General features: G+C 36.1%; 1 protein-coding gene across 1 annotated transcript in view; it reads right to left on the minus strand.

The window, feature by feature from the left end:
• THSD7A (thrombospondin type 1 domain containing 7A) overlaps nt 1–26,603 on the minus strand; it is a 205,442-nt gene that overhangs the window by 9,898 nt on the left and 168,941 nt on the right. The window contains 11 exon segments of the mRNA XM_040550373.1: nt 3,414–3,509; nt 4,492–4,665; nt 6,395–6,569; nt 7,123–7,268; nt 8,907–9,024; nt 14,666–14,781; nt 15,259–15,400; nt 16,240–16,393; nt 18,298–18,431; nt 19,084–19,089; nt 22,390–22,568. Of these exon segments, the coding sequence (XP_040406307.1) occupies nt 3,414–3,509; nt 4,492–4,665; nt 6,395–6,569; nt 7,123–7,268; nt 8,907–9,024; nt 14,666–14,781; nt 15,259–15,400; nt 16,240–16,393; nt 18,298–18,431; nt 19,084–19,089; nt 22,390–22,568 (1,440 nt within the window).

The raw sequence follows: 26,603 nt of genomic DNA on the forward strand, positions 1-26,603 counted from the left end.
AGCATATTTTTTATTTATATCTTTGCCTGTCAAACTGAAAACAAACTGCTCATCCAGTTTATGAATGGATACCTGTTTTCTGATGCTCCTCATTAGTCACTTCTACACATGCTATGGCTTTGCCTCTTATGAAGCCATGCTAGTCTAAGGGAGCTTTTTCAGAAGGAAAGAACACACACTGAATGCTATGGTACTGATATAGTTGTTTGCAGACTTTCCTTTTTATACTGTTCTAGTTCTCATAGCTACATCTTTATGTACAGTGCAGTTATTGTTATGGACCAACGCACACAATCAGGCTTTCACTATCATTTCAGCCAGAATGACTTAAAAATATGTTTAGAATCAGTTTGAATGTACCTGGGTTTCCTTCTATGTTTCAGAAGAGGAATATGTATTACATACTTTAACATTTACACTGCAATGGGACAATTTATTCTGCATCTCCCTAATTAATTGCCTTTTTATACTGGTGTGATATGATAATGAAATCCTGATAGCTAAGGTAGGTCACCACCATAGCAGATGCAGTTAGATGTGGTTACATAGACCCAAGTGTTAACAGGATGGCTGATGAAGAATAAAGTAAACTGCTGGTTGACATAAGTTTTTCCCACACCCAGAAAGGAAAATTGTACATCCTAGCATACAAATCACATGCCTGTGAGCATCTATGTAATAAAATATCAGTCATCCAAGCAAGCTGAAGAAGGAAAGAATTGCTTCATCGCCCATGGGAAACAACACCTTCAAGTAAAAAAGAACTATTCAGTAATATTATACAAGAAAATAATTAAATAAAGGCATTAAAATACCAGCATAATAATAATGTCTAATTTAAAATACACTATCTTAAAGCCAGATGCACAGCAAAAAGGCAGTAAAGAAACAGTCATCTAAGTAATGTGTTGATTCTAGATCAAAATAAGTAACTTCTATCTAAATTAATCGTGTATGTGTACCTGCTAGTTTGATCTCTTAAATATTGCAGTTTATACAAAGCATTTTCAAAAAAAAAAATAAAAAATGTGTATTTACAACCTGCTTCACAATTATATACTTAATTCAGAGAAGTTCTCACAGAACATCATACCTAAGTGCTTTGTTTGAAAACAATCAGGAACATATGAGAAATATAGTTTGGCATTGTATGGGAACAGGTGATCACAGTTTCTGGAATTTTCCACTTGTCTTCATTTCAAATCAGAAAGGTACCATAGCTTTAAAACCATATAGGAAAAAAAAAATGTAAAGAGGAATACTATATGGAACCTAGATTAGTCTGCCTAGGAGGTCCTGTGAGGATTTAGAAAGGTTCTCAGATCCTTTTTCCCATCTATGTAGTTATGGCAGGTTTTTGTTCCTGTTGTTAACACAATAAACTATGAAGTATGTTTCGAAGTAGAGGATCTTCCCATCTTTTTCTTTTCTCTTTCTCTCTGAACACTTTTTCTGAAAACAGATGATCAAGATATGTATAGTATTCTGCTAAGGTCCTACCAACTGCAGGAAGCAAGAATATGAACTAGTACTTTTTCTTAATAATGTTTAGCTTATTTTATTACTCAGTCTTATAGTTTTCCCACCTTTTTCATGTAATATTACAGTCCTCCTCTGGGGTGAACATATTCTCAAATATTTCATAACTATGCCTTGGGCCATTTAATTAAATTAATAAGGTAAGACTTTGGACTGAGCAGGTTAATTTACTCCCATGACCAGCCATTCTCTTCTCAGTTTTAATCTGTTACAATCTGTCCTTCTGATAGCTTGATATATGCTCTGTAATTTCATCTCTTCCAAACTGACCACTATTAATGCACAGGATAGTTCATCAAATATTTCTCTGATATTCTAAATAAACTAAATCTACTACTTTTCCTTAGTAAATAGGCAATTTCCATATCCTTGTTAGTCTGATATAATGTTCCTTTGGTAACCAAGGATAATGTTTTATTATTATTATTGTTATTATATTTCCTATTTTTCACATATGTCCATGTTTTATAAATGCCAGGTTATCATTTTTATTAAAAGAACTTTGAAGAATAAGAAAATCTTTAAATCAGAAAATAATGATGAGGTTATATTAAATACTGCTAAACTCATGGAACTTACAGTACAAAAAGAATCTGTTCCACTTACCCATTTATTTACGCTTATATAGGAGAGAATCATGAAAAATCTGCCAGCAACACAAATTCATACACTTGTCTTTCCTGGAATTTATCACATGGCTGTATTCAGTCACACGAGAACAAACTATTATTTATATGTGACTGACTGTGATTTATAAATATATTCTGCTTTTTAACATCTCAAAGCCATAATCTCCAAGGTGCTATTTATTCTGAAGTTCTGTAGGACATTTAATAGATAATATCACATATTAATCTCAATAAAAAATCTGACTTAAAGTTTAACTTACCATATAAGCATCATAGCTAAGCAGGAAGCAATTAAGGTACATAAATAATGCCTTGTTGCATTCAGTGCGAAGATGATGCATTTTAGTATTTTTACAGCACAAGGTGACACTTGCAAAAGAGACTTTGGGCTATCAAGTATTATTTCAACACCTTGTAAAAATAATACAAAGACTTTATTTCTAGTGACAAAACAGATTTTTGCAGTTAATTTCATCATTAAGAAGTATGGCATTGGCAGTCCATCAATTAGAGCTCACCCTCTTTGACTGACCTGACAATAGCTGGAATCGAGGATGTACTTACCCTGGTTGATATCAAAGCTATTTAAATAACAAATGCATAACTCTCATTGAATAAATCCCTAATTCTGACAAATAAATTCATATAAGTAACGTGTATGAAGATTTTATTGAATTCAGAGACCTCAGTCATTCTTTATTCATGGTGTTTTGTACTTTGGCTTGTATCAGAACTAACTACATCTAACAGCTGTCTATGGAACTATCCTGCTAAACATTTATGTCATTAATGTAAAGCAATAAATTTATATCAACACATTTATTAAAATGTTATTTTGTAATTGTAAGGAGGTATATATGCCTGATATTATCAAGCTTTCTGTCTCTCTCTGCATTTGTATATGCATTGTACTTTAATACGTAAAAGTTCTGCTTGTTGTAGGTCTTGAAATGTGAAACCCTAAATTTAGAAGCATATAAATGACTTGTAAAAATATACAATATAAAATATTCCAGGTCCAATATAGAAGATAATATTTGTATTTACTTTTACCATTACATGCTGTATAATTCTGGAAGAGAACTGACATCTTTAGTATGCAAAAATATAACGATTCAACAACAGCACATTGATTTATATATCAAGAATGAGTGTTTTTAGCAGATTCTTCTTCCATTCATTGGAAACAAAAGTGTTATCCGCTTGTTTTTTAGGGTTTTGTGTGTATATAAAATTAATAGTTACCTGTGACGTTTAATCCATCTGATCTTTGGCACCACACAGTTCGAGAAGATCCCTTCCATGGGCTAGCCATCCATTTGTATTCATAGCACTGGCCATCTACAAAGAGAACATCTACTTTTCAAGAAATTTGGTGATAAGGTTTTAGGCTACCACTGGCCACACTCATCAGTAGACCAAATGTGTTAAATTTAATGCTTTTTATGAGGACCTTCCCTCACCCAGAAACTTAGAAAGGTCACTGTACACATGGAGGTCTGCACATACTGGATACATAACCTGATAGACCAGACATCATCTGGACACTAACTATAATGTACATTACACTGTATGTGGAGTAAACCCAATTCAGTTAATGGGCAAAACAGACATTTCCAACAACCTTGTAATGGTTGTGGCCCATCTGTTGTGCAAAAGCTATTTAGGAGTCAGGTTTCTTTCCTGGTAAAGCTGAGCATCAGTCACTGCTCCAGTGAATGGTAAAGTAGGCTGGGCTGTATCTGCCTTCACATCTCTGCTCTGCTGTACACCTCTCATGTGGTCTGGGATAAAACATGAAGTCTTAAATTTTTCTGTACCTGAGCTCGTTTATAAAATTCCTTTTTGCTCTACCTGTCTAGCATCTGAATGGACAGGAAATGACTTTTCTTAGATACTTTGTCCAGAACCAGCGGTATGATGGATACTTTCTAAAGTCATTGTCATGTGATTAACAAAAATTCAAAGGGTAAACAGAATTCTAAATTTGGTTATGCATCAAAACTTAAAAGACCATTTTTTATTAGGAAGTTATCAAGAAGATAAGGCAATTATTATTTTTTCCCCAAATCATACAAAGGTATTTCATTATTAAAAAAGGATCAAAAATTCTCAAAAAAGCTGTGGTGAAAGTGGAAACATCTGATAGTTAACATGTTTTTCTGTTTGGAAAACAAAAAAATTGAGTGCATTTCTCTGTCTGTCAAAACCCATATTTTCCTAATTTTGATAACCTCAGCAGAAAGAAAACAAACTTGTTGTAGCTCTGTATTTTTTTTTCTTACAGGAAGGGTGATGGTCTTATGTGTGTTTTGGTGCTTACCATTGCATGGCCTTGTTTCCAAAGCCTGTTCCGGACAGAGATGTTGATTCTCTAAATCCTGAATAATCACTGCTCGAGATCGGACTTGTATCCCTCCAAAGCCGAGATCCTCACCATTAACACAGGTTAGCTGACAAAGGCTCCATTCTGACCACTCTTTCAAATAACAGTCTCCTGTCAAGCAGTAATTTTATAAGAAGGTGAAAGGTCACCAATATGTGAAGAGTTTTTGGCAATGAGTATGTCTTAGAAAAAAAAAAAAAAAGACCAAAACCTCAAATCCTTTTCTTAATTTTCCCACTTTAGTTGCTTTCATTCCTATTTTTAAAAATGACTCATACAAAAAGGAAAAGGGAAAGTAATTAAAATGTCTATTCTGCCTATTCCATGCTAGGATAAGAGAGATGCAGAATGTTATAGCATAAAACTGAAAAATAAAATTCTACTGGTGAAATAAATTAGTGAGTTTGGCTAAAGAACATTTAAAGAAGATCTTAGGAAGAACATAAAGAGACCATTTTGTTAAAACTGCAGTATAAAATGGAACTAGACTGTACACAGACTCATAAATAAACCTCTTAGTTCTCATTATTTCAGTGAAAGAGCTATTAAAAATTCATGCTACCTTGCATTACACTGATGACAGATACAATCAGTACTGTGTTGACCAGATGCCTGATTAATGAAGGTATTTTATTTGCTAACATTAGGAAAGCATGTGAAGAAATGAATAATTGAAGAACTGATGTATACATAATAGGAAAGCAAGTAGTGATTTTTGGAAACATTAGTTGGAACATATCATTAGCACATCCCCACAGGGCAGTTATCCTTACTGGCTAAATGTGAGATTGTTGAAGAACAGGTTACTGCTCAGCAAAATTTAAAATCAAGCATTAAGCAACAATTTTTTTTTATATATATATTTGACTAACGACAAAGCATAACAACATGGTTTTTATTTTTCCAATCTTTATTTAAAAGGTAGAAATATGTGAAAATCATGCAGTCGGAATGCTGTGTATAGTCTAGATGAAAGATTCTATGTAGTGTATGAAGCTTCTCCATTTTTGATTACTTTCTATTTGAAAATGAATCTGAAATTAACTGGAAAAATGTTCTGAGAAAGAAGAGTTGCAAAAGGACAAGAACGTAGTACTGGGACAGAATGTTAGCTACATTAAAACTGAAGAAGTTAATCACTACTTCCAAAGACACATCACTAATGACTCTGCTGAAGAGAAATATACTTAAAATTCTATAAGTAAGCATTTGAAATGAACTGGAAGAGCTTTACTAGAAATTAAATAGTGCTATAGGCTCTTAAACCTTCTCAGTAGGGGGGTCATCTACAACAGCTCCTTTGGGTTCAGTCGACATGCAGTAATAGTGCATGTCAGGTTTGCAAAGTTTAAGTGCTAGAAACACTCAGATTTTCTCAGAGATCAAAATATTACTTTCATTTGGAACAGCCCCTTTAAACAAAAAAATAAGACTCTGTAGCTTAATTTCCGTAGACACCCGTGAAACACATTGTGTTCTTCGCAACCATTAAAAGTGTTAATAAAGCTGTTACATGGTCTTACAGGCTTAAAGCAAATACTTAGCTGTATATCAGCATTCTTTCTTCTAGGGTTTTATTTCAAAATATTATTGTCAAAAAAATACATTCATATTAGTTACAAACTGTGGCTGAGATGCATTTTATATTATTTAAAAAATGGTATTTTAAAAAATTGATATATTGCCTTTAAGCCATAACTCTGTTGGTCATTTGATGGATTAGTCAAATCAGTAAAGCACATGAAAAAGATTTTATTGCCTGTTGCTCATTGAGGCACCAATAACAGTAAGGATACCAGCCAATCTTGAAACGCAACATTTATTTGAATAGCTTTCTTACCTGGACAAGGAACAGTGCAGGTTTCCTCAAGCACCATTTTCTTATTACCATCTATAATAGGCTCTATTTCTCCGCAGAATTCCTCATCTACAACTTTGCCCACATCTTCAGTGGATCCATCAAAAACCACACAGGAAATGTTCCTCACTCGTGTCCCCTCTCCACACTGAGCATCCTGTGGAAGGAGATACATGGATGCTGGACAGAGGAAAGTGCCAAAAGACTAAAACTGATCTATGTGTCATTGCCTCCTATTATTTGTTTTGCCTAACTACATATTCATTTGAGTAGGAAAAAGAAATAAGACATTGTTCTTTACATTTGCAAATAAAAAAATAATATGCTGCTACCACTGTTATTTAAAGTACTGAGCTAGCTTACGCTTTTAAATTGAAACCACAATAGTATCTCAAGTGGAGATTTCTTCTAGTATGAGGCTTTTTCACTAAGGATGCCTATCTATTTCCACAGATATTCTTTTACAATATAAGGATTTTGATTACTAGTAAAAATGCTGTGCAGGTACCAAAGTTTACCTTTATACTTTGAATATCTGTAGGCATTGTTATATCTGTTGACAAATATGAACTCTAAGAATAAACCTTCACCTTTTGTATAAGAGATATGGAAGCAAATTGGTTACACTGCTTTGAAGCAGAATCCAAGCCTGTCACAAATGAGCCTAGTTATATAAGCTTCATAACTTCAAAGTCCCCTATGGCTTTTACCTCTACTTTGCATGCAGACCATTGACCATATTGCCATCGGTAACAAGGTTTTACTGGACAGGGTTTGAATTGCTCCATCTGAGAAGGACAAGGCCTCCCATCACCCTGAAATGGTTGATTTATGGTCCTTCTTCTGATCATTTTTCCTGTAAATGAGAAACAGCAATATAAATAACAACAAAATGGTTAGACTGATTTGTTCTTCAAGATGGTTCTGTGTTGGCGAAAAGAATTGTGTTTCAATAATGTAATTTTTTCATATTTGATAAATCGGACTGTAAAGCAAATATGTTGGCTCTTGCTTGTTACATGGATTTACATTTTCTGAGATAGACACCTTATATTCAGTACTGCATGAAGAAGGATGTCTGATCAGGATTTCAGACTGCTCCTGTAACTGCAAACAAAAGTAGAAATTTCCTAATTCAGAAGCCTTGGGAAAAATACTTCTGAAGGTGAAGGTTTGTGGCACTTCTGTGGATATTCTTACTGTTTATCTGGAATTTGCTCCTGTTTTTTCCTGAGTTAATACAGAATTGTGTGTTTTGTGACTGTGGGATGCCAGCACCAAGGAGCAGCTTGCAACTTTCCCTGTCTGTCTGGATAAAAGTCCATGAAGATTTTGCAGGGATTCGAGGACTCTTCACTCAGCCCCAAAGAAATAAAATATAATAGGCTACATCAGCAGGGTTAAGTAAACTTTGTCCCCTGCTGCCCCAAAGAAGCGTTTCCTCATGCCTGCCTGCCTCTGTAAGCACTTTCTCCAGTCCACTGCTGGTGCTTTCCTTGCCAGGGTTTCTGTTTCCTTTCCTGCCTTTCTTAGCTCTTCCTGCAGTCTGGATATTTTTCTCCCTGGGGATGCTCAGTTGCTCCCCAGAAAATGAACTGCTATGACAGTCCCATTCAGTAACATCACTCCCTTTTCTAAGGAATATAGCATACAGTAAGAGAACAAAATATAACAGCTATCGCCATTTTCTTATCTATATTTATACTTCAAGCTCTTCCATGAAGACCGTTCTACTCTGAGCCTAGTAGCTGAAATGGCATTCCATACACTGCTAACCATCCAATAAGGATAGTGACATATTCCAGATCTAGAACAAAGAAGTTTCACAGCAGAGCTTTCTCCGTCCTATTTCAGCAGTATGTATATCTTAGTTGCCTAGCACAACAGTACTTCTAAGTCTTAATTCCGATACATATCAGTACAAAAAATAACAAGACTCCTCCATAACTAGAACTGTATACATGCTCTAAACTGAAAAACTTGCATATTGATCAGCAACATTTGGGAAAAATCAAATTAATGTGATTACAGTGAAAGCAACTCTTTCTCTCCCCTGCTTCTTGTTCTGTGTTTAAAAATATGATATTTTGTGGTTCTTAAAGTTATTGGTTCTAATCACTATGTACTTCTAGAAGTTTCATTGTTCTAAAATCACCACGAATTAAATTCAAGAGGAAATCCTACACCCCGCCCTCCCACTCCCCGGGAAATAAAAATATTCACATTGATGTTTCTTTTGGTCTCAATATATCATTAATCATATCTCACTTTGTTCCTGGAGTCAGAAACTACTGAAGGCCAAATTCTCATTCTCCTGAGTATGGTCTCATCAAAATAATATTTCCATGAATAAGGTTGATTTAGATCCCTGTCATTCACCCTAACTACCTACATTTTCTAGTTCTGCATAAAGAGATATTACTTCTTTTACTTAAAACAAACAAACAAACAAAAGTTGTTTTGTTTTTAAAATATTCCAAGACTACATACAGACCTGTAAGGCCACATGTCTGAGAGCACTCAGACCAAGATGACCAGTCAGAGAGCTGGCAGTTCACAGGACATTCCACCACACAAGATGTATTCATTTGCCATGTCTTCTCCAAACCAAGCTAAAAGAAAATATTCAATGGTCAGCATGTAACATCCAGTCTGTGTCAACAGTGCAGTGTGTATGCATTTGGACAGGGTGAATCTGAAGCAACTAAGCTTTAAGCAAACATGAATTCATTACTAAATAAAAAGTAAAGCAATTAGGACTTTTAGAATCTCATTTCATAGAATCATAGAATCATCTAGGTGGGAAAAGATCTTTAAGATTATTAAGTCCAGCCATCAACCTGACTGAATGAGTCCCATCATTAAACCATGTCCCTTAGTGCCATGTCCACACGTTTCTTTAATACCTCCAGGGATGGGCACTCCACCACTTCCCTGGTCAGCCTGTTCCAATGCTCGATCACCTCACCAGGAAGAAGTTCTTCCCAATATCCATTCTAAACTTCCTCTGATGCAACTTCAGATCATTTCCTCACATCCTATCACTTGTTACCTGAGAAAAGAGACTGACACTCTCTGCACTGCAACCTCCTTTCAGATCGTTGTAAAGAGTGTTGAGAGTAAAGTTGTAAGAGTTGTAAAGTTGTAAAGAGTGTTCAGCGTAAAGAGTTGTGAGTTGTAAAGAGTGTTCAGCCTCCGCTTCTCCAGACAAAACAACCTTAATTCCCTTGGTTTCTCTTTATAGGTCTTGTTTTCTGATACCTTCACCAGCTTCATTGTTCTTCTCTGCACATGCTCAAGGAAGTCAATGTCTTTCATGTAGCAAGGGGCCCAAAACTGAACACAATATTTGAGATGTGGTCTAACCAGTGTCATGTATGAAGGGACAAACACTTCCCTAGTCCTGCTGACCACACTATTTCTGATGCAGGGCAGCAGAGAGTGTGATGATGTCTGAATGTCAGTGATCACAGTTAATAAGCTTCTCTCTGACCTGTCTTAAATTGCATTTGCATTATTATGCACTGGGAGTCCCCACATTCTCTGAAAATACAATAGGTAGAGGACAAAGCAATTTGTGAAGTATCATTAAAGTATTTTGAATTAGGAATATATAAATATTGAACTATAAACTATTAACAGCTGAATTCAGTTCAAGGCTGCCCCTAGTGCTAGAGAATATTATTCTGAAATTAGCATTATTTAGCAAGTGATGACAGGAGCCAGGTTCAAAACTAACAAAAGGAGGAGGTTGAGCATACATTTGATAGTCTGTCAGAAGATGTTGCATACGCAATAAGTTTCTAAGAGCTCCAGAAAGACTGAAGAAGTTAATGGAAGAGCAATCTGAAGGTTTAAACACAAAGAAAACACATCTGGCAAGCACAGTCCAATAGCTGAAAACAGGTGAAGGCTGCTTGAGCAAACATAATCTTGTGTATAAAATAATGCTGCCCCCACAGGAAAGATATAGTTTTATGTCTGTGCTTAGATACAGCACAGTGGGCTACATGGGCCTTTGATCTGACCCTGTAAAGCCACTTCTTATAAACTTATGTGCTCCAGATTTTCTCCATCCAAGGCGGAAGAGAGATTCTGGCTAACACGTATAAGAATATATAATGCAAAATGAAATAGAACTGATGGCATAAATATTAGCATGACAATAACAATCGCTGCAGCCTGCACAGCTTCAGAATGAGTTAAAAGAATAGGTTGATTATTAGGTGTATGAAATAAAATGTGAAAGAAAATCAGTTCTGCCAATATGAAGAGATCTGCAGCTTCCCAACATAGAAGACTGTCCTCTTCACTGGCGCTCGCCAGTGAACCTTGATCATCATTGAGGCCTTTCATAATCCCAGATGGCTATGGATATCTCTAAGGAGATAAATCCATGGCTTTAAAGAAAAGAAAAAAAAAAGGCAAACTAGACTCTTCACAACCTATTAATTTTAATGACTGCAAAGGTTAATGGCATAAAACCAGCAGTTAAGACTTTAAAAAGGAAATAAAACCAGAATTTCCTACTACACACAAGCACAGAGCAATAATTAGGCACAACATTAACATATTCTCCATAAATAAACTACCACAAGTACTGTAAATGCCTCACCATGATAGACTCACCAAGTCTTAAATTTGCATTTGCAGTACTTTATATTGAGACAAATTGGATTTTAGACTTCTGTTCTGTTTTATACATCAAAGAATGAGTTCTTGGCTTTTCTCTGTAGCACAGTATAACCTCGATTATCCAGCTATTGCATAAAGTCAACACCTTAAACCTTTGGGTAATCTGTAATTTGGATAATTAGGAAACCAGAGAATAGCCTTTGAAGTTGGCTTGGCATTTGGGTCAAATCTTCTGAGCAAAGGCTCAAAGCCTGCTGAATTCGTTCCTGGCAATTAGAGAAACATGATTTCTCTCTTTTATGACTGGCCTTCTCAGCTGGACTTTGGCAACTATAGAAGGAAAAGCCCAAGAGAGATATTAAAGGTGAAGAGGAGAAAGTCAAAGGCCAGATTACCCCTAGGGATCTGCCATTTGCACATCTTAGACGTTGATGTGCTGCTGAAGTGGATGTGGGGAACAATTTGCAGGCTCTAATTTGATATTAATCACATATTCTTTTCTCATCCCTCTCCTTCCTTCATTTGAACAATCGGAGTTCACCTTGCAGACCTTACAAAACCTATCTGACAAAACATTTGGAAAATTGTTCAGTAGTTCCCTTATCTGAAAGGGCTGCTGGATGAGTTCTGTATGAGTTGTGGTTTCTGATTAGAGAATGGCAAACACTGGAGTTACACTGAATGCTAGTGCTGAGCATCCTGTACTCCTGGTTGTACACACCAGGGGCAGCCAGCTGCCAGACCAGCATGTTCCGTAAACCCTGTGATCCACAAAAAGCATCTATATTTGTTTCTAGGACTGTTTGGCACTGCAGATTAGCCTCTGCTGGAGGTTAATCGTAATCTGACAGGCAGACTATTTGTCAATAAAACAAATAAGTTTTTCATTTGCTTACTAATACAGATAAAACTGCTGCTTTCTAGGCTTTTCTGATCTTTAATTGCAGGTAAATGAACAAAAATAAGCCTATAAACATGACCAGGGCCAGCTTTAGGTGATTTTATTTTCAAATATTCAAGGTAAAACGAGATCTTGTGATGTGCTAATTTTGTGGAGTTAGAGACCAAGTAAACCAGTATCACTCTGTCCTGAGAGTTTGAAGGGAAGTATGTTAACATAACTAGGACTTGAAAATAAGCTCTAGAAATTGATTTATCCTGGCACTAATCAGGATGACTGGCTAGCTTCTTAGCTGATTGACTGAAACAAACATGAGATCACATGATATGTATTGAAGAGAGTGATAGTCAAAAGACAGTGTGAAGGGTGTTTTTTAATATATGGCTTTTGTTAGTTTCTTGAACCATAAATTATAAAGCAAGTCAGACATTGCAGTCAGGGACCTTCATTTTTTAAGGGATCAGAATAGGTTTAGCTACTGTGATCTCTCTTCTTTGCATATATATACTGACAAGAATCATACTTCTATAAATGTATCTACACATAAATTAAACAAAATGTCTGCTTTATTCAGACAGCTAATATAAAGTTTTATGATAGCCCAGGGAAATTCCATTAGTTAAATCATTACAAAATTATCTCACCTTTCTCTTATCCTCAGTCTCTCTAACCACACATACCTTATTTTGAGCTTAATATTTCTGTACTGTCCTTATAATGCAAAAATACATAAAAACCATAACAAAACTGAAGGACCGCCTGTGATTAGATTACTGAGAAGTGCACGGTGTACGTACACGCATTTTGATTTATTCAGCACTCTCCTCTCATGGCCTGGAAGGTCACAGAGTTCACTTTCACATCTTTAGAATGAAGGGGCTGGTAAGATCTGAACAGCTTGGCTTTCTTGTTAATCAGGTTAACAGGTTTTACTCCTCACAGTTATTGGTTCAGCCTTTGACCTTGCTGTACTACTGCTTACACATCCATTATTCAATAAATAGCTTTAACAGTCTGACTAGGGTGTGGATCAGAGCTTTCTGCAGGAAGATGCATCTCTACACGGTCTATCAAATCAACAGGGCAAATAAAATTGTATCACAGTAGTTGCTGATAAAGCCAGGACTCCACTGCAGTGATGTCTGTTTGCCAGTCATTTATGGCAAGTTGTTTTTGAGATCCCTGTTATCTCTGCTGCCCTAATTAGTTCTCTGGGTAATAAACTTTCATTTCTTCTGGAGCAGGAAAGCTCCAGAGGTTTTCTGCAATGAGATTTCAACGTATAAAAAAACATTTGTTTTAAATGTTGCTTAAATTAATTCTTTGGTTAACAATAGGAATAATTTAATGCCTTTATGGAAAAAGAAATATATTTCCCCTAAATATCTAATAAAGACCATTTTTTTTCTGCTGAAATATTAATGTGGATGGATATTTTATATCGTGTTTTTGTATGAATTAATCAATATTGCTGTCTCCTACAAATAAACCAAGAGCCAAAATTTTTATTTTAATGCAATAAAACATTAAAATAATGCATTAATGCATCCTGCTATTAATTTCAGAGAAACCTGCTGGCAGGTGGGCAGATCCTGAATTTTTTCCTGAGACATAAATTATCAAATTACTAGATTTGATTTTAATCCCAAGATCTATGTGATAAGGAGAAACTTGGCACAAAAGCTGGGTGCCAAGCCTCAGCTGAAAACTTCTGCCTTTGCTAAGAACCTATGAATTTAAGAATCCAGGATTATGGAGGGAGTTAGAGAGGCCTAAATAGATCTAATACATCATTATAAAACCATAGTCCAAGGCACGTGACTCCCTCTGCTTCTGACAAGACTCCTTTCTCTACAGGCACGTTCTGAAGAGCAGCTACTAGCCAGGAAGGTCTAACAGAAGAGGTGTCTGCACCAAAGCTGCTGTGGAAGGCACTCCACCTTAGTCCCCCATTGCAAGTGATTTTGTTTCTGATGTCTGGGTGGTGGGGGAATGGCAGCCAACGCAATTTCAGTTAATTTTACATCAAGAAACACAGGTAAGACTTGCGTTGTTTTCCCCTTTTCCTTCATATTACTATCTCCATGTGACTAAAAACATTAAGATTGATGCACAAAATACCATAAAAACTGTCCTGTAAAATATGAAGATAATTTAAACATTTGCAAAATCAGTCTTTCAAAATGTAAGGGTTCCTATCTGCTGATTACCTCTCCATATATGCTTCTATTTCATTAATATTTCATTCATGCTGCACATTTTTTCACACTAGCTTGGGTACCTTTCACATTGCACAGCTGGATACGAGAAGTTAACATTCAGCCCAGCTGCCGAATGGCATGTGAGAAATATTTTCCAACACATTGAGTAAATGATTGATACTGGCAGCTGTCCAAAGCTCCATGCAGAAATTGTATCAAATTAGAATGATGATTAGTGTTCTGATTAAGATTTATTACCTTTATTCTACTTTATTAATTATTGTTTCTAAGTCATTTCCTTCAGGACATAATAATTAGCATACCTTCATGGAGGCACTTAAAAGGAAATTGTATAAAAATCACTGTTGATGGCACTGTTCATTTCAGAGGTACTTAACAATCCATGAATAGCTTTGTGAAACATCTGGTGATGATGGGTTACGTGCTGTATAACTTAGACGGCTCAGCATTAATTAGTACCACTAGAAAGGAGCTTACTCACAGGTACCCACTCACCTCTTCACAGTACTTCAGGTCAACTGATTTGCCATCACTGCGAACACAGTCGAGCATCCGTGTCTTAATACCATTACCACAGACAGCCTTCTCACTGAGCTGACATGTGCTCCAGTCTGCAAATAAGAAATTCATTAGGACAGCAGAAATTTTAGATAAAACTCGTAATGATTCACTTTTCCATTTAATTCTAATTCTGATGTCCTAAAATAGTCCTCATGGCAACTTTTACACATGTAAATGCTCATGGAGGCCAGCTGTTACACATTTTTGGAAGCAGACACTGTTACTACAAATGGAAAGTACAATGATGCCTTCCTGAAAAGTTCATATTTGGTTTGATCTGCATGGATTTTGAGAAAATCACAAAACAATAATAGAAATTGATTTCCTGCAGTTACAGCATGGACACTGCACCCAAGTTGCAAAGTCTCCAATAATATTTTGTCTGAATCAAATAAAGTGGATCAGTTCTTAGCACAAGCCCCACGGCTCACTCTGGATAAGAATGGAAAGCTGAAAAATCCATCCTGTAAGGTGAATGGAACTTAGTCATAGTCCTAAGCTGTCACTACATCATGAGACCCAAATACCTGTCACATTGTAGTCATAGTGGTAGCAGTTTTTGTTCAAAGTGCAGACTTCTGTCTCAGTGGCAGCAGGGCAAGACTTTCCTTCATCTGGTTGTCTCAGCGATTCAGCCGACCTTTCACGGACATTGCTTCCATTGCATGGCTTGAAAGAGAAATTGGAAAGAGCTTTGATATTTCAGAACCCTGATGCCTTTTCAGGGTTCAGATGCAATATTGTAACAACCTTTCAAGTATCTTCACAGAATGAAAATGTAAAATAATGGGTTCATGTTGTTGCCTATAAGAAAATATTTCCTTGTTATTTCAGAGGGAATTTAGTCTGCTGTTTCACCTTAGTACCACCCAAGGTAAAATATACTCTATTTGGATAACACCTTGGTATTTTCCTAATTAGTTCATATTTCACTAACAATGCTTTGAAATTATTTCATTCATAAATTGGATATTCAGATGCTCACTTTCCAAATGTTGTATTACAGTGCACCAGAGTCTGAATACTCAGAGGTCCTGAACCACCCCCCCCCCCTTTTTTTTTTCCCCTTGGAGATTCCTCACAGAAAGGGAAGGGGAGACCCAGGATTATCTTTTTTGTGGTCAGTGCTAATCTACAGACTTTGCTCTTTACAGGATAGTGACATTTTTAGTACATTGACTATACTCTCCTGCTACGGAGTGGATCACAGCTAGACACAAGCTATTGCTGAAGCTATTCCACCACACAGAACCTACCCTACACTGAAGAATGCCCATTTATGACATTTTTGTTTAGTAAGAGGCACTTTTTGGGAACAGCTTCACTGAATGAAAGATACTGGCACAGTTCATTTGCAACCAAGTATCAATGATCCTAAAGATGACAGTAAATATAAGTATTTACATATGTACTCATCACTGCTCAATTCAGCATCTTTGCACAGTAATTCATATATTTTTAAAGCATCCTTCTAAAACCATAAACGTTACACTGAATGGTACACTTACCAAAGAACATCGAGACCACGATCCCCATTCAGACATGACACAGTCTTCAGGACAAGGTAAGATACATTTTCTAGCACCAAGTGGCATCTCTTCAGGATCACACAGATAGTCCTCCACAGTGTCAGAAGGACCATCCACAGTGTTTAGCATGCACCTGGAAAAAAGAACTGCACATAAACTGCATTTGCCATGGATTTTGTACAGTTACTGTAAACCACAGGATTCTGAAGCTTTTTAACATTTTGTCAGCACATAATAATCAAGTAATTGAAGTAACAGAATTAGGTATTAATCTATGAATATTCAAGCAAAGCTGAAGAGACAAAAATAATCCTTTTTTTTTTTTTTTTTTTTTTTTTAACAGATGACAGCCATATGACAAAATGCACTGAATTTTCACATTTCTTGTCAATTATTTTCTGAGAGTTTCTGGGCAAGTGATTTACTTGACGTTAACTTACTTACTAAGTCAGAATAATGTGAATCATGTATAGTTTAAAAATATTTTGAGAATGCTTCAACGAATAATTTCATATCTAAGAATATTAAAACTTTTATTGTATATTCTTATTGTTAGTCACTAATTTACACATATGCTTTTCAATTACCATTATATTAAATCAGCAGCTGGAAGCCCAGTTAAGATCAGAACCAACTATGCTCACTTTTGTAGAACTGAAAAAGATGAGTCTTCATTCCACAGTATTTTCAGTGTAAACAAACCGACTGCTAACTTATTCCTGTCACCTGACAGCAGAGGACCAATTAATATGTGACTAAGATAATTCAAATTAAGGATGCTTACACTTATTATCCAGGGAAAAGCTCCAGTCAATATGATGCCTTTCACATTCATAGAAATATTCTTAGTTTCTTCCATTTGACTACATTTTTTTACTATCAAATATATTATCAGACTAAACTATTTTTTTAAACATTCTCTTTTTTAAGGTGAACATGAGATACAGCATGAGCATATATTTCCTTCATGGAGTTAGTACTCTGATGGCATTATGTGATGATAAATGAAAATTTAGAGGTTTTTAGTCCCAGAGGGATGAAATCTCTGTATGTCTTCATTTTTGATGATAGTTTTGAAGTCTATTTTTTCAGCATAAAAACTGATTAATTCTGATTTTTCATACTGGAGTATTTTGAATATGGGAATCTATTTAGATGCTATTGCATGAGAAGAATTGTGCAGTCTAATGTCGGTCAAGCAAATATTAAGACTACGACCCTCTCGAAGTTAATATTTACACTGAAGAAACGTTGTTATCTTGAACAAAATCTTGTGAATGTGCCAGTTCCTAAATTTTTGTGGCAGGAAAAAAGAGAACATTTAGCAGTTCACTGCGTATACCTCCCATTTGGGACCTTCAACATGGAATTCATATTATGCTTTATTATTCAAATATATAACCTCAAATTGTGTGCTGTGTTGCAGTTAGTCATAAAACAAAACAACAACAAAAAAACACTCAAAACCACAAAATCTACTGCTTTACCTGCTGTGTACCATAACATGTGAGACTAATTTTAATTAGACTTTGATTACAGCTCTAAGATGATGAGCAAGCATACAAGATGCTTAGATCACATTCAACAGATCAGTAAACAATGGAAAATTTATGGATTCTTATTTCATTTTATTCACTTTTGCCACTCCTTCCTGTAATAAGCATAATTATTATTCCTGAATGTATATGTACTTAGAAAGTGTTTGTTTGTTTTTTCCTGAATCATAGTTTCATACAGAAAGAGGGCCGTTCTGGACTTAGAAAAGCACTAAAATTGTACATTGCAGTGTTTGTAGCAGTGTAAGAAGTACCATGTACATTAGTTTATAAACTAGAAATCAAAGTCTGTATTCAAAACCAGTATACTGAGTTCTACTGCACTCACTGAAGGTTGCTGATTTACATGAGCCAGGGTTCTGGCCCAGTATACCATGGACAAACTTAACGCTATACAAGATTCAGAATTACATCAAATTTAATACAGCCATGACTGAAAGAGAAGGTTCTTTAAATTGAAGGAGGAACAATATTGTTTTACCTGACTTTCCTTGTTTGAACACCTTCTCCACAGTTCTCTTTTAAGTCTACATTGGTCACCTTGCAGACGCTCCAGGGCTCAGTAACCCATATGTACTGGCTGCAGTCACTGTGGCATGGCACCACCTCATATACCTGGAATACACAGCGAGTGTCAGTTTTGTTGCACACAAGCAAGGTAAATATGCAACAGTGATCATGCTGAGATACAAGAAGAAAAAAATTAATGTTTTTTTTAATAAGAATAACAAATGTAATTTGGCATCTACAAAAGTTGCTAATCTGGAGGCTATAATAATAATACAGATAAAGTATTTGATACAAAGCTACAGGAACAAAAAAAAAAAGTCAAAAGTCAAGAAGTCATCCAATGACAGATTCCCTGATTTTCTCTAAACTCATGCTGTATCATTTCTACCGGAAACATCAACATGATTTACATATAAACTCTGTTTTATTTATTTATGTATGTATTTATTTATTTATGGTAAACTCTCTCTTTTTTTGTTGTTTTGTGTTTTTAAGGAGAGGTGAGCTTAAGGTAAATGATATCAATATATATCAGCTCATTTCTAACCACCTCAAGTCACTCTAATATATTTTGTGTTCTAGCATTAGCATTATGCATATATTTGAATACAGACTTGAAATAGTATCTTGTTAATTTATATATGTTTTTCATACATTTTCTTAATGATACATTACAAAAAAAGGTAGACAACGTAAACAGTGAAGCACAATCAGGAAGTACGTGTTAAGGTTATCTGTCTATTTTAGAATCTCTTACCTGAGCCTGAAGAAAGTATTGTCATGAACCCAAAAGAAAAATGAAAGATAAAAAGAAAGAATGATTAGAATGAAACATAGGTATTTAGATAGTATTCATTTTGTTTTTATTACAGACAATATTCTATGACTTCTCTCAAGCAAAAAACAACAATTTTTTGAGGCATTTTTGAAGAAGTTTGTCCAAAACTTTTTTTTTTTTTTTTTTTTGCCTACTATGAGCATCAACTCTTCACACAGTGTGGAATCCAGTTTCTCTATGGTGAGATAAAATCCTCACGCACAACTAGTGCACTTACTGCAACTAAGACGTTGTCTTGAATAAGTCCTTAATTTCTTTCCAGGACACTGTTTTGATGGAAAAAGGGCACTGATGGTTTGATAGTTTTTTAGTTAACCTGAAGTCACAAAAAAAAAATCCCTGGAACAACGAATGTGCAGAGAATCTGTTATAACACTGTGCCTATGCCCAACAAAACCAGAATAGCCAGCACATTTGGGATGTCGATGTAGGCATTAACTCAGATGTGAAGATCAGTGGTGTAAATGCATATTAAGCAAACTACCAGACTCAGTGCACAACTTGTAGTACCGTGAAAAGTAGCACTGTATTTATTCTTTTAAAGAATTTCCAAAATGAAAATAGGGAAGCCTTAGTTTAGGGAAATGTCTCTATACATCTCACGTTGATAAGTGAAATATATAAGAAGAAATGAGAATTCTTCTTATAAGAAGAAATACAAAAAACCTGCATATTCATCAGCTCTTCCAGTAACATAAACATTGGATTTCTCACCAGAAAGCCAAAGCAGAACTGTATATTGCATTGCATTTAGTGATATTACTTGGACCCTACCTGCATTCTGTAACTATGACTGCAGGCCATGACAGTTGGTTAGCACAAGGATTGCATACCCATCTGCTGGATAATGGAGCAAATAATGCCTGGAGCCAATGAAGTTAGGGATGCACTTATCCTTGTTATTTCCTCTAACAACCTCAGATTAGCCTCTTCAATTGAAATCCTCTGAAAGTCATCGATACAATCCTATAAGAATCCTGACTATAGTATTATTGTAATTATGATGACTTTTAGCCTAGTGAAGCAGGTAGAGAGCAAGCTGCATTCAGCTGGAGAGTGGTTTGGGAGCCACCCTGGTATGTATGGCCCAGGAGTGGACACGAGAACACAGGCGATGCAAGACATCTAGCATTCACTGTGTTCAGTCCCCGCTGAAAATACAGATGTCAGCCCTGACAGATGTTGAGTAACCTGTTCTTAAAATTTGACAGACATCTTAAGCACTTTATTCCCATGTTTCACTAGCCTTACCATTAAAAACTTTTCCCAAGGCTTAACCCAAATCTGCTTGCAGCGTTCAAAGCATACCACTTTTTATCCTATCTACGATGGCCATGGAAAATGGATTATTTCCTCTTCCTTTACAACAGCCTTTTATGTACATGCTTGGAGACTGCCTGCATGTCCCCTCCCGTCTTCTCTTCTGTGGGCTAGACTACATGTTGCAGTCTTTCCTCAGAGGTTGTATTCTTAGATCTCTGCCTACAAGTGTAGCCCCTCTGTACATCATATCCCAGGTTTTTGAGCCAGCAAAGACCCAGTCTAACCATTATGTTTTGTATGTGAGCAAGTAAGCATGTTATATATATATACACATATATAAAACGAATTATATTTAATAATTGAAATAAATATTCTGCAATGCCACTAGTTTTCCAAATGAATGAATGGTGGATCAGATTTGGATTAATTAACTAACTCACAATTCCCTGGTCATTAGAATGCAGGCATATTCTCTTCCACACATTTCTGAGATGTCCTGACTTAAAAATTGACTGTGAATGTATTTAAAATTGAAAGATATAGCCTCTAAACTTTTTGATGTTAGTACACTATCTGCAGGACTCTCTTCTCATGAAGTACTGTATTTCAATTTAATTTTACAATAATTACATTTTGAATCATCTGTTATTATTTGGTAAGCACCAAGTAACATTGCAACAATCAGATTCGAGTCAAAGTACCAGTAGAGGGCAATGGTGTTGCATATAAGAGGCAAAATCACCTTCGATGCAGAAAAAATACCAGGCTATTATGTACTATACGAATATTAAAGAAGGGAAAAGACTATTGTATGGACTATGATTTGTTCCTATTGAAACACATTCCTCCTATTTTAAAACATTTTTACACACTAACCCAAATCCAGCAACCCTCCTCCTAGTTTCTTTTCTGTTAAAGTAGATCACAAACTTATTTTATCAGTTGCAGTTTAACACTTATTATTTTCTCAATTAGAAATAATTACATTCCCTAAAGTAAAAAATTAGATCAACAAGCCATTTCAGTCTATGCCAGCAAAATGTCAATAGGATAATATTAAGTACATGCATTTTATTCAAATGTAAATTGACAGCACAATTTTTTCCAATCTTTGAATATTTACAAAGAAGATCATGTGGTTGTTCAATATGTCTCGGCAAAGTAAATTAAATTCAACAGTAATATGAATATAAATCAACTTTGAAAAGTGTAAGTTAATTGAAAAGGCAGTTTTTTCTTTCTAAAGCTCTTCAAGCAAACAGGAGCAAAAACAAGCTTCCGAGGTTTAACTTGGATTAGTGCTAAATTTGGTCCCATGGACTAAATGTTCATTACTGCTCAAAGCACTCCTAGTGTGCTCTGGGATCATGTCTCCTGGCTTAGTTTCATTTGAAGATGATCCAGTTTGTGCAGCCTGACTGTGCTGTACTGGAAAATCAAGCGTGGTTAGTGGGACAACTGGGATATTGACTGCAGAAGCACATTCCTCACTGCAACTGCAAGTGCCAGTGCAAGTGTAGCTGGAAGGTCAAGCTCCAGCTTGATTAAAACACCCTAAAGGATACTGAGACAACACTCAGAGTGTTTGAAAATTTTTTATTATTTTTCTGATCTAAGATGGCTGAAGAACATCACTAAGAATCTTACCAGTTTTTGCATCTGTAACCAGACATACTTTAACCATTGTAAGAGAGTATCTCCAGAAACCTGGTTGTCACAATCTGCATTTAAGATTGTTTTACTGTCTCCAATCTACACTTCAGATAATGTGCTAAACTCTTGCAGAGGATTAAATAGTGAAAGCAGATCCTACACTGACCGAGGAAATTTAAGCCATCTCCTTCTGTCTGCATCTGCCCCATATGCTGTGTAGTTTTTCTGCATCAAAACCCAATACAGTTGAAAGGGTTACCTGAGGTATGGAAAAAACTGTATCAATAATGTTAATATGAATAAAATTACCTGATTGACGTGATCTAGCTTGGGACAGGGTCTTCCACCATTGTAGGGTTTTTCACGGAGCCATTTAGACCGAACCTTTACCCCACTCCCACATGATTTACTACAGCGAGACCAATTGGACCACTCGCTGAGCTTGCAGTCTGAGGGACATGGAATAATACAGGCTTCCTCAATATAACCTGCATGAATGGAAAAGAAAGTAAAACCTCCTCAGCATGTCACTCTGCCACTACTCCCTGAAGCCCTCGTCTAGTTCATTTAGATTGTCCAAAGTTTGACTTGACAGGATTGTGCAAATAGAGAGATTTCTTCATCATTAGGGCTAAATTAAATTCTGCAGAAAATTGACACATATAGCTGGGGACTGTGATAGAATAACAGCTGAGCATCCTCACTCTTATCTGATTACGATTCACACTCACCAGATTTCAGCACTCAAACTTTCTGACAGCCACAGTGTAATTGACACTAACCCATCTCATTTTATCATTCTTATACCACAAAAACAATACTTTTTTGAATGAAAAATGTTTAATTAAAAGCTCCTTCCATCACTGAATACAGTAAGTCAATTGTAGTTATACATAAAAAATCCAACTAAATCAAAAGAGACGCATCTTATCAGCCTGGAGAGAGTGAACTTAACACCTTGTGACCTTTCTAAGGCTAGAAAAAGAGAATGGTCTGCCACATTAACGATCTGCCCCCAGCCATCTGCCCCCAGCAGCACACTGAATAATAGCCCTGAATAGAAAAGCAGCTGTTTGGTTTGGATAAGTCATCAGTCCTGAGAGGCTGGAAAGGGGTAGGACATGGTCTGCAGGGAGTAACATGAAGCCTCAATTCACTGAGCAAGTGAAAATGTCTTTCCCTCAAAAGCAACATATGCCATAGCTCTACAATGTGTGCCATTTATGCCAATATTTATGGCAGAAGCTGTAAGGCCTCAAAGAATAAGCTGGCCTTCATTGCATTTTTACTACAACTATATCCTAAACCTGTATGAACTCTCCCCTCCCCTTTCCTGGATCAGTTCTTGAACATATTTACTGTTGGCAAATGTTAACTCTAAAGATTAAAAAGATCAGTGCATATAGAAGTGAATTAAAATCTTTGATGAACACAGTTGCAAAATTAATACATACATGGGTAAGATCATTTTCAAATGATTGGCATAGTTTCAAATGTTTCTCACATATCCTGATTTTTTTTTTTTATCTTGAAAGCAAGCACTGTCATTTTCATCACAGCTGGTGTTAGCACCTTTATGTTTTTAACCTGTACTTCTCTGTAAAGTTATTGTCTCTTCTGAAAGCAGCCAATATCAAACAATCACATGTAATGTAAAAAATCAAAACACTTAAAAGATTTCTTTTCTATATACCTATTTTTAACTGCTTCCATCAATTTGTGTTAAACACAAAAACATAAGAGTTATTTCTGTTAAACATACAGTAACATTTGGAATATTTTATAGCCAAATTCAGATAATGGTTTTATTCCAGATAGCTCTCGTCTGTTTGGAAATTTTACATAGTTAAATAAATATACAGAGCACATCTTGAATTTGAGTACCGCAGAACTACTGTTCATTAAATGTATCTTCCTTAATATGGCTAGAATGCTATTAGCTGGAATTACAAGCATGTTCATTAAATATTCCTCATCATTTGACTGACCAGCTCAGTGATATTGTATGAAAGGTACACTGTGTCAGACAAAATATATTTTTGAAGATCATATCATTGTGCAGCAGAGGAGGTGACATAGACTGCCCTGCAGTAGTAGATGTAAAATTGATTACATTTCATCTTACCCAACACCTCTGAGTTAGTCAGAAATCAGATGTACCTGATCTCAAAGCCCTTTTCTACACTGAACTTTGACTTCATAAATATCAAAGTCTATCCTCACCAAAAATGAGCACTCAATAAGTCTTAGATGCTATACAAAATCATCTGCACATACCATTAACAAAATACTGAACGAAAATGTACAATAACAGCAAAGTTAAAAGAAACAAAGAAAAAAAAATAGTGATATTTATTGTCTGATGGAACTCTCAGAAGATTTTACTGTTTATAAGTTTGCTTGAGATTCCGATATGCCACATTTTCTTTCAACATAACTTCTCAATTTTTTTTAGCTGGAAAAACCTGTCTCCTATAACACAATTATGCCATTTAGCATTCATTAAATTTCTGTCTCTGTAATTAATGTCTGGAAGAAACAAATTAAGGCTGCTTTAAATATATTGTACACCCTTAAGTAGAGAACTTTGACAAGTACAGGCTGATTCAGGAAAACTTTGTTTTAAAGATTTGCCATAAACCTCTGAGCTATTTTAAACTTTAATTTAAATTAAAAGTTATGTTAATAGCTTTTTAAAAGCTATTTTAATCCATCTCAAAGAGATCTTCCCAGTCTGTCACAGTCATATAAGATGATCTTCTCTAAGTTATCACAGTATTTTGGGACTTAGATAACTATGCCTACCAAATGGAGCCTGTGTGAGACATACATAACTAAAATTATTGACAAATTATAAACTATTTTGCTTTATTTTCTTTCAGTTGATCCAAACAAGGACAATAAAGACTTTTTTTTTTAAGATAATAAGAATGTTAGTGAAAATTTTAACAAGATTTTAAGTTAACAAGATAAAATCTTGCTAACATGAGGTATCAAATTCATTGTATTATAAGCAAGTCAAAGGAAACATTTTAATTAACATTGAACTGTAGGTCAACTGATGCTACAAAATATCAAATGGAACCATACCATCACAGTGAACGATTGACCGACAGTTTGGGCTCAAAGGGTTATAGTAAATGGGGTTACATCTGGCTGGTGACCAGTCACTAGTGGGGTTCCCCAGGGCTCCATTTTAGGGAGAGTTCTCTTCAATGAATGATCTGGATGTAGGGTTTGAACACATACTAAGTAAGTTGGTGGATGTAACTACATTAGGAAGATTTGATGACTCTCTCCACTGTAGAGAGATCTTGACAGAGTAGAGCGCTGGGTAATCACTAAGTGAATGAAATTTAACAAGAACAAATGCTTGCTTAACAAGTGTTGGTTGATGGGATAATCCTTGATTATACCCACAAACCCGGGACGAGAGGCTGGAGAGAAACCCTGCAGAAAGGGGTCTGGGGCTGCTGGTTGATAGCAAGTTGAATATGAGCCAGCAGTGTGCCCTGGCAGCCAGGAGGGCCAACCGTACCCTGGGGTGCATCAGGCACAGCATTGCTAGCAGGTCAAGGGAAGGGATTGTCCCGCTCTGCTCTGCATTCGTGCGGCCTCACCTCAGTTAACATGTGCAGTTTTGGGCTCCACAGCATAAGAACATAAAACTATTAGAAAGCATCCAAAGGAAGGCTATGAAGATGGCGAAAGGTCTAGAGGAGAAGACGTATGAGGAGCAGCTGAGGTCCCTGTTCATTCAGCCTGGAGAAGAGGAGACTGAGGGGAGTCCTCATGGCAGCCTACAGCTTCCTCACAAGGGGCAGGTGCTGATAATCTCTTCTAACTGGTGACCAGGGATAGGGCCCAATGAAATGTCATGAAGCTGCAACAGGAGAGGTTCAGGGTGAATGTTATGGAAAGGTTCTTCACTGAGAGAGTGGCTGGGCACTGGAACAGGAAGTGGTCACAGCAGCAGGCCTGCCAAATTTCAAGACGCATTTGGACAACACTCTGAAACATATGGTTTGATTTCTGGGTGGTCCTGTGTGGATCTAGGGGTTGAAGTCGATGATCATTGTCAATGATCCCTTCCAACATAGGATATTCTATCATTCTATGATGGTCAAAACAACAAAGGAGACACAAGAGAAGAGAGAGACTAAGGGGGAATGGAGGAAAGGGCAAAAAAAGACAAGGGGAAGGAAGAGAAAAATAAATGGCTTAAAAATAGTCAAGAGAACTGTAAAGAGATACATTACATAGGAAGAGAAAAAGAAAGAGGGGAAAAGAAATAGACATCCTGCCAAAAGCAATACCTTGGTGATGCACAAACAGAATGCAATGCCCTCAAGAGCCTACTAAGGTATCTCCTGACCAGAGTGAAACCATTGAGAACATTCCCACAATAAAAAACAGAGGGCCAAGGGAAATAATAAAAAGACTGTAGCATCTAATTTGGTTTCTGTAGGTGATAGAGTAGAATGAAAATGATGAGTAGAATGAAAATGACAAGACCTCTGTTA

Source organism: Cygnus olor, chromosome 2, assembly GCF_009769625.2.
Source record: "Cygnus olor isolate bCygOlo1 chromosome 2, bCygOlo1.pri.v2, whole genome shotgun sequence".
NCBI lineage: Eukaryota > Metazoa > Chordata > Aves > Anseriformes > Anatidae > Cygnus > Cygnus olor.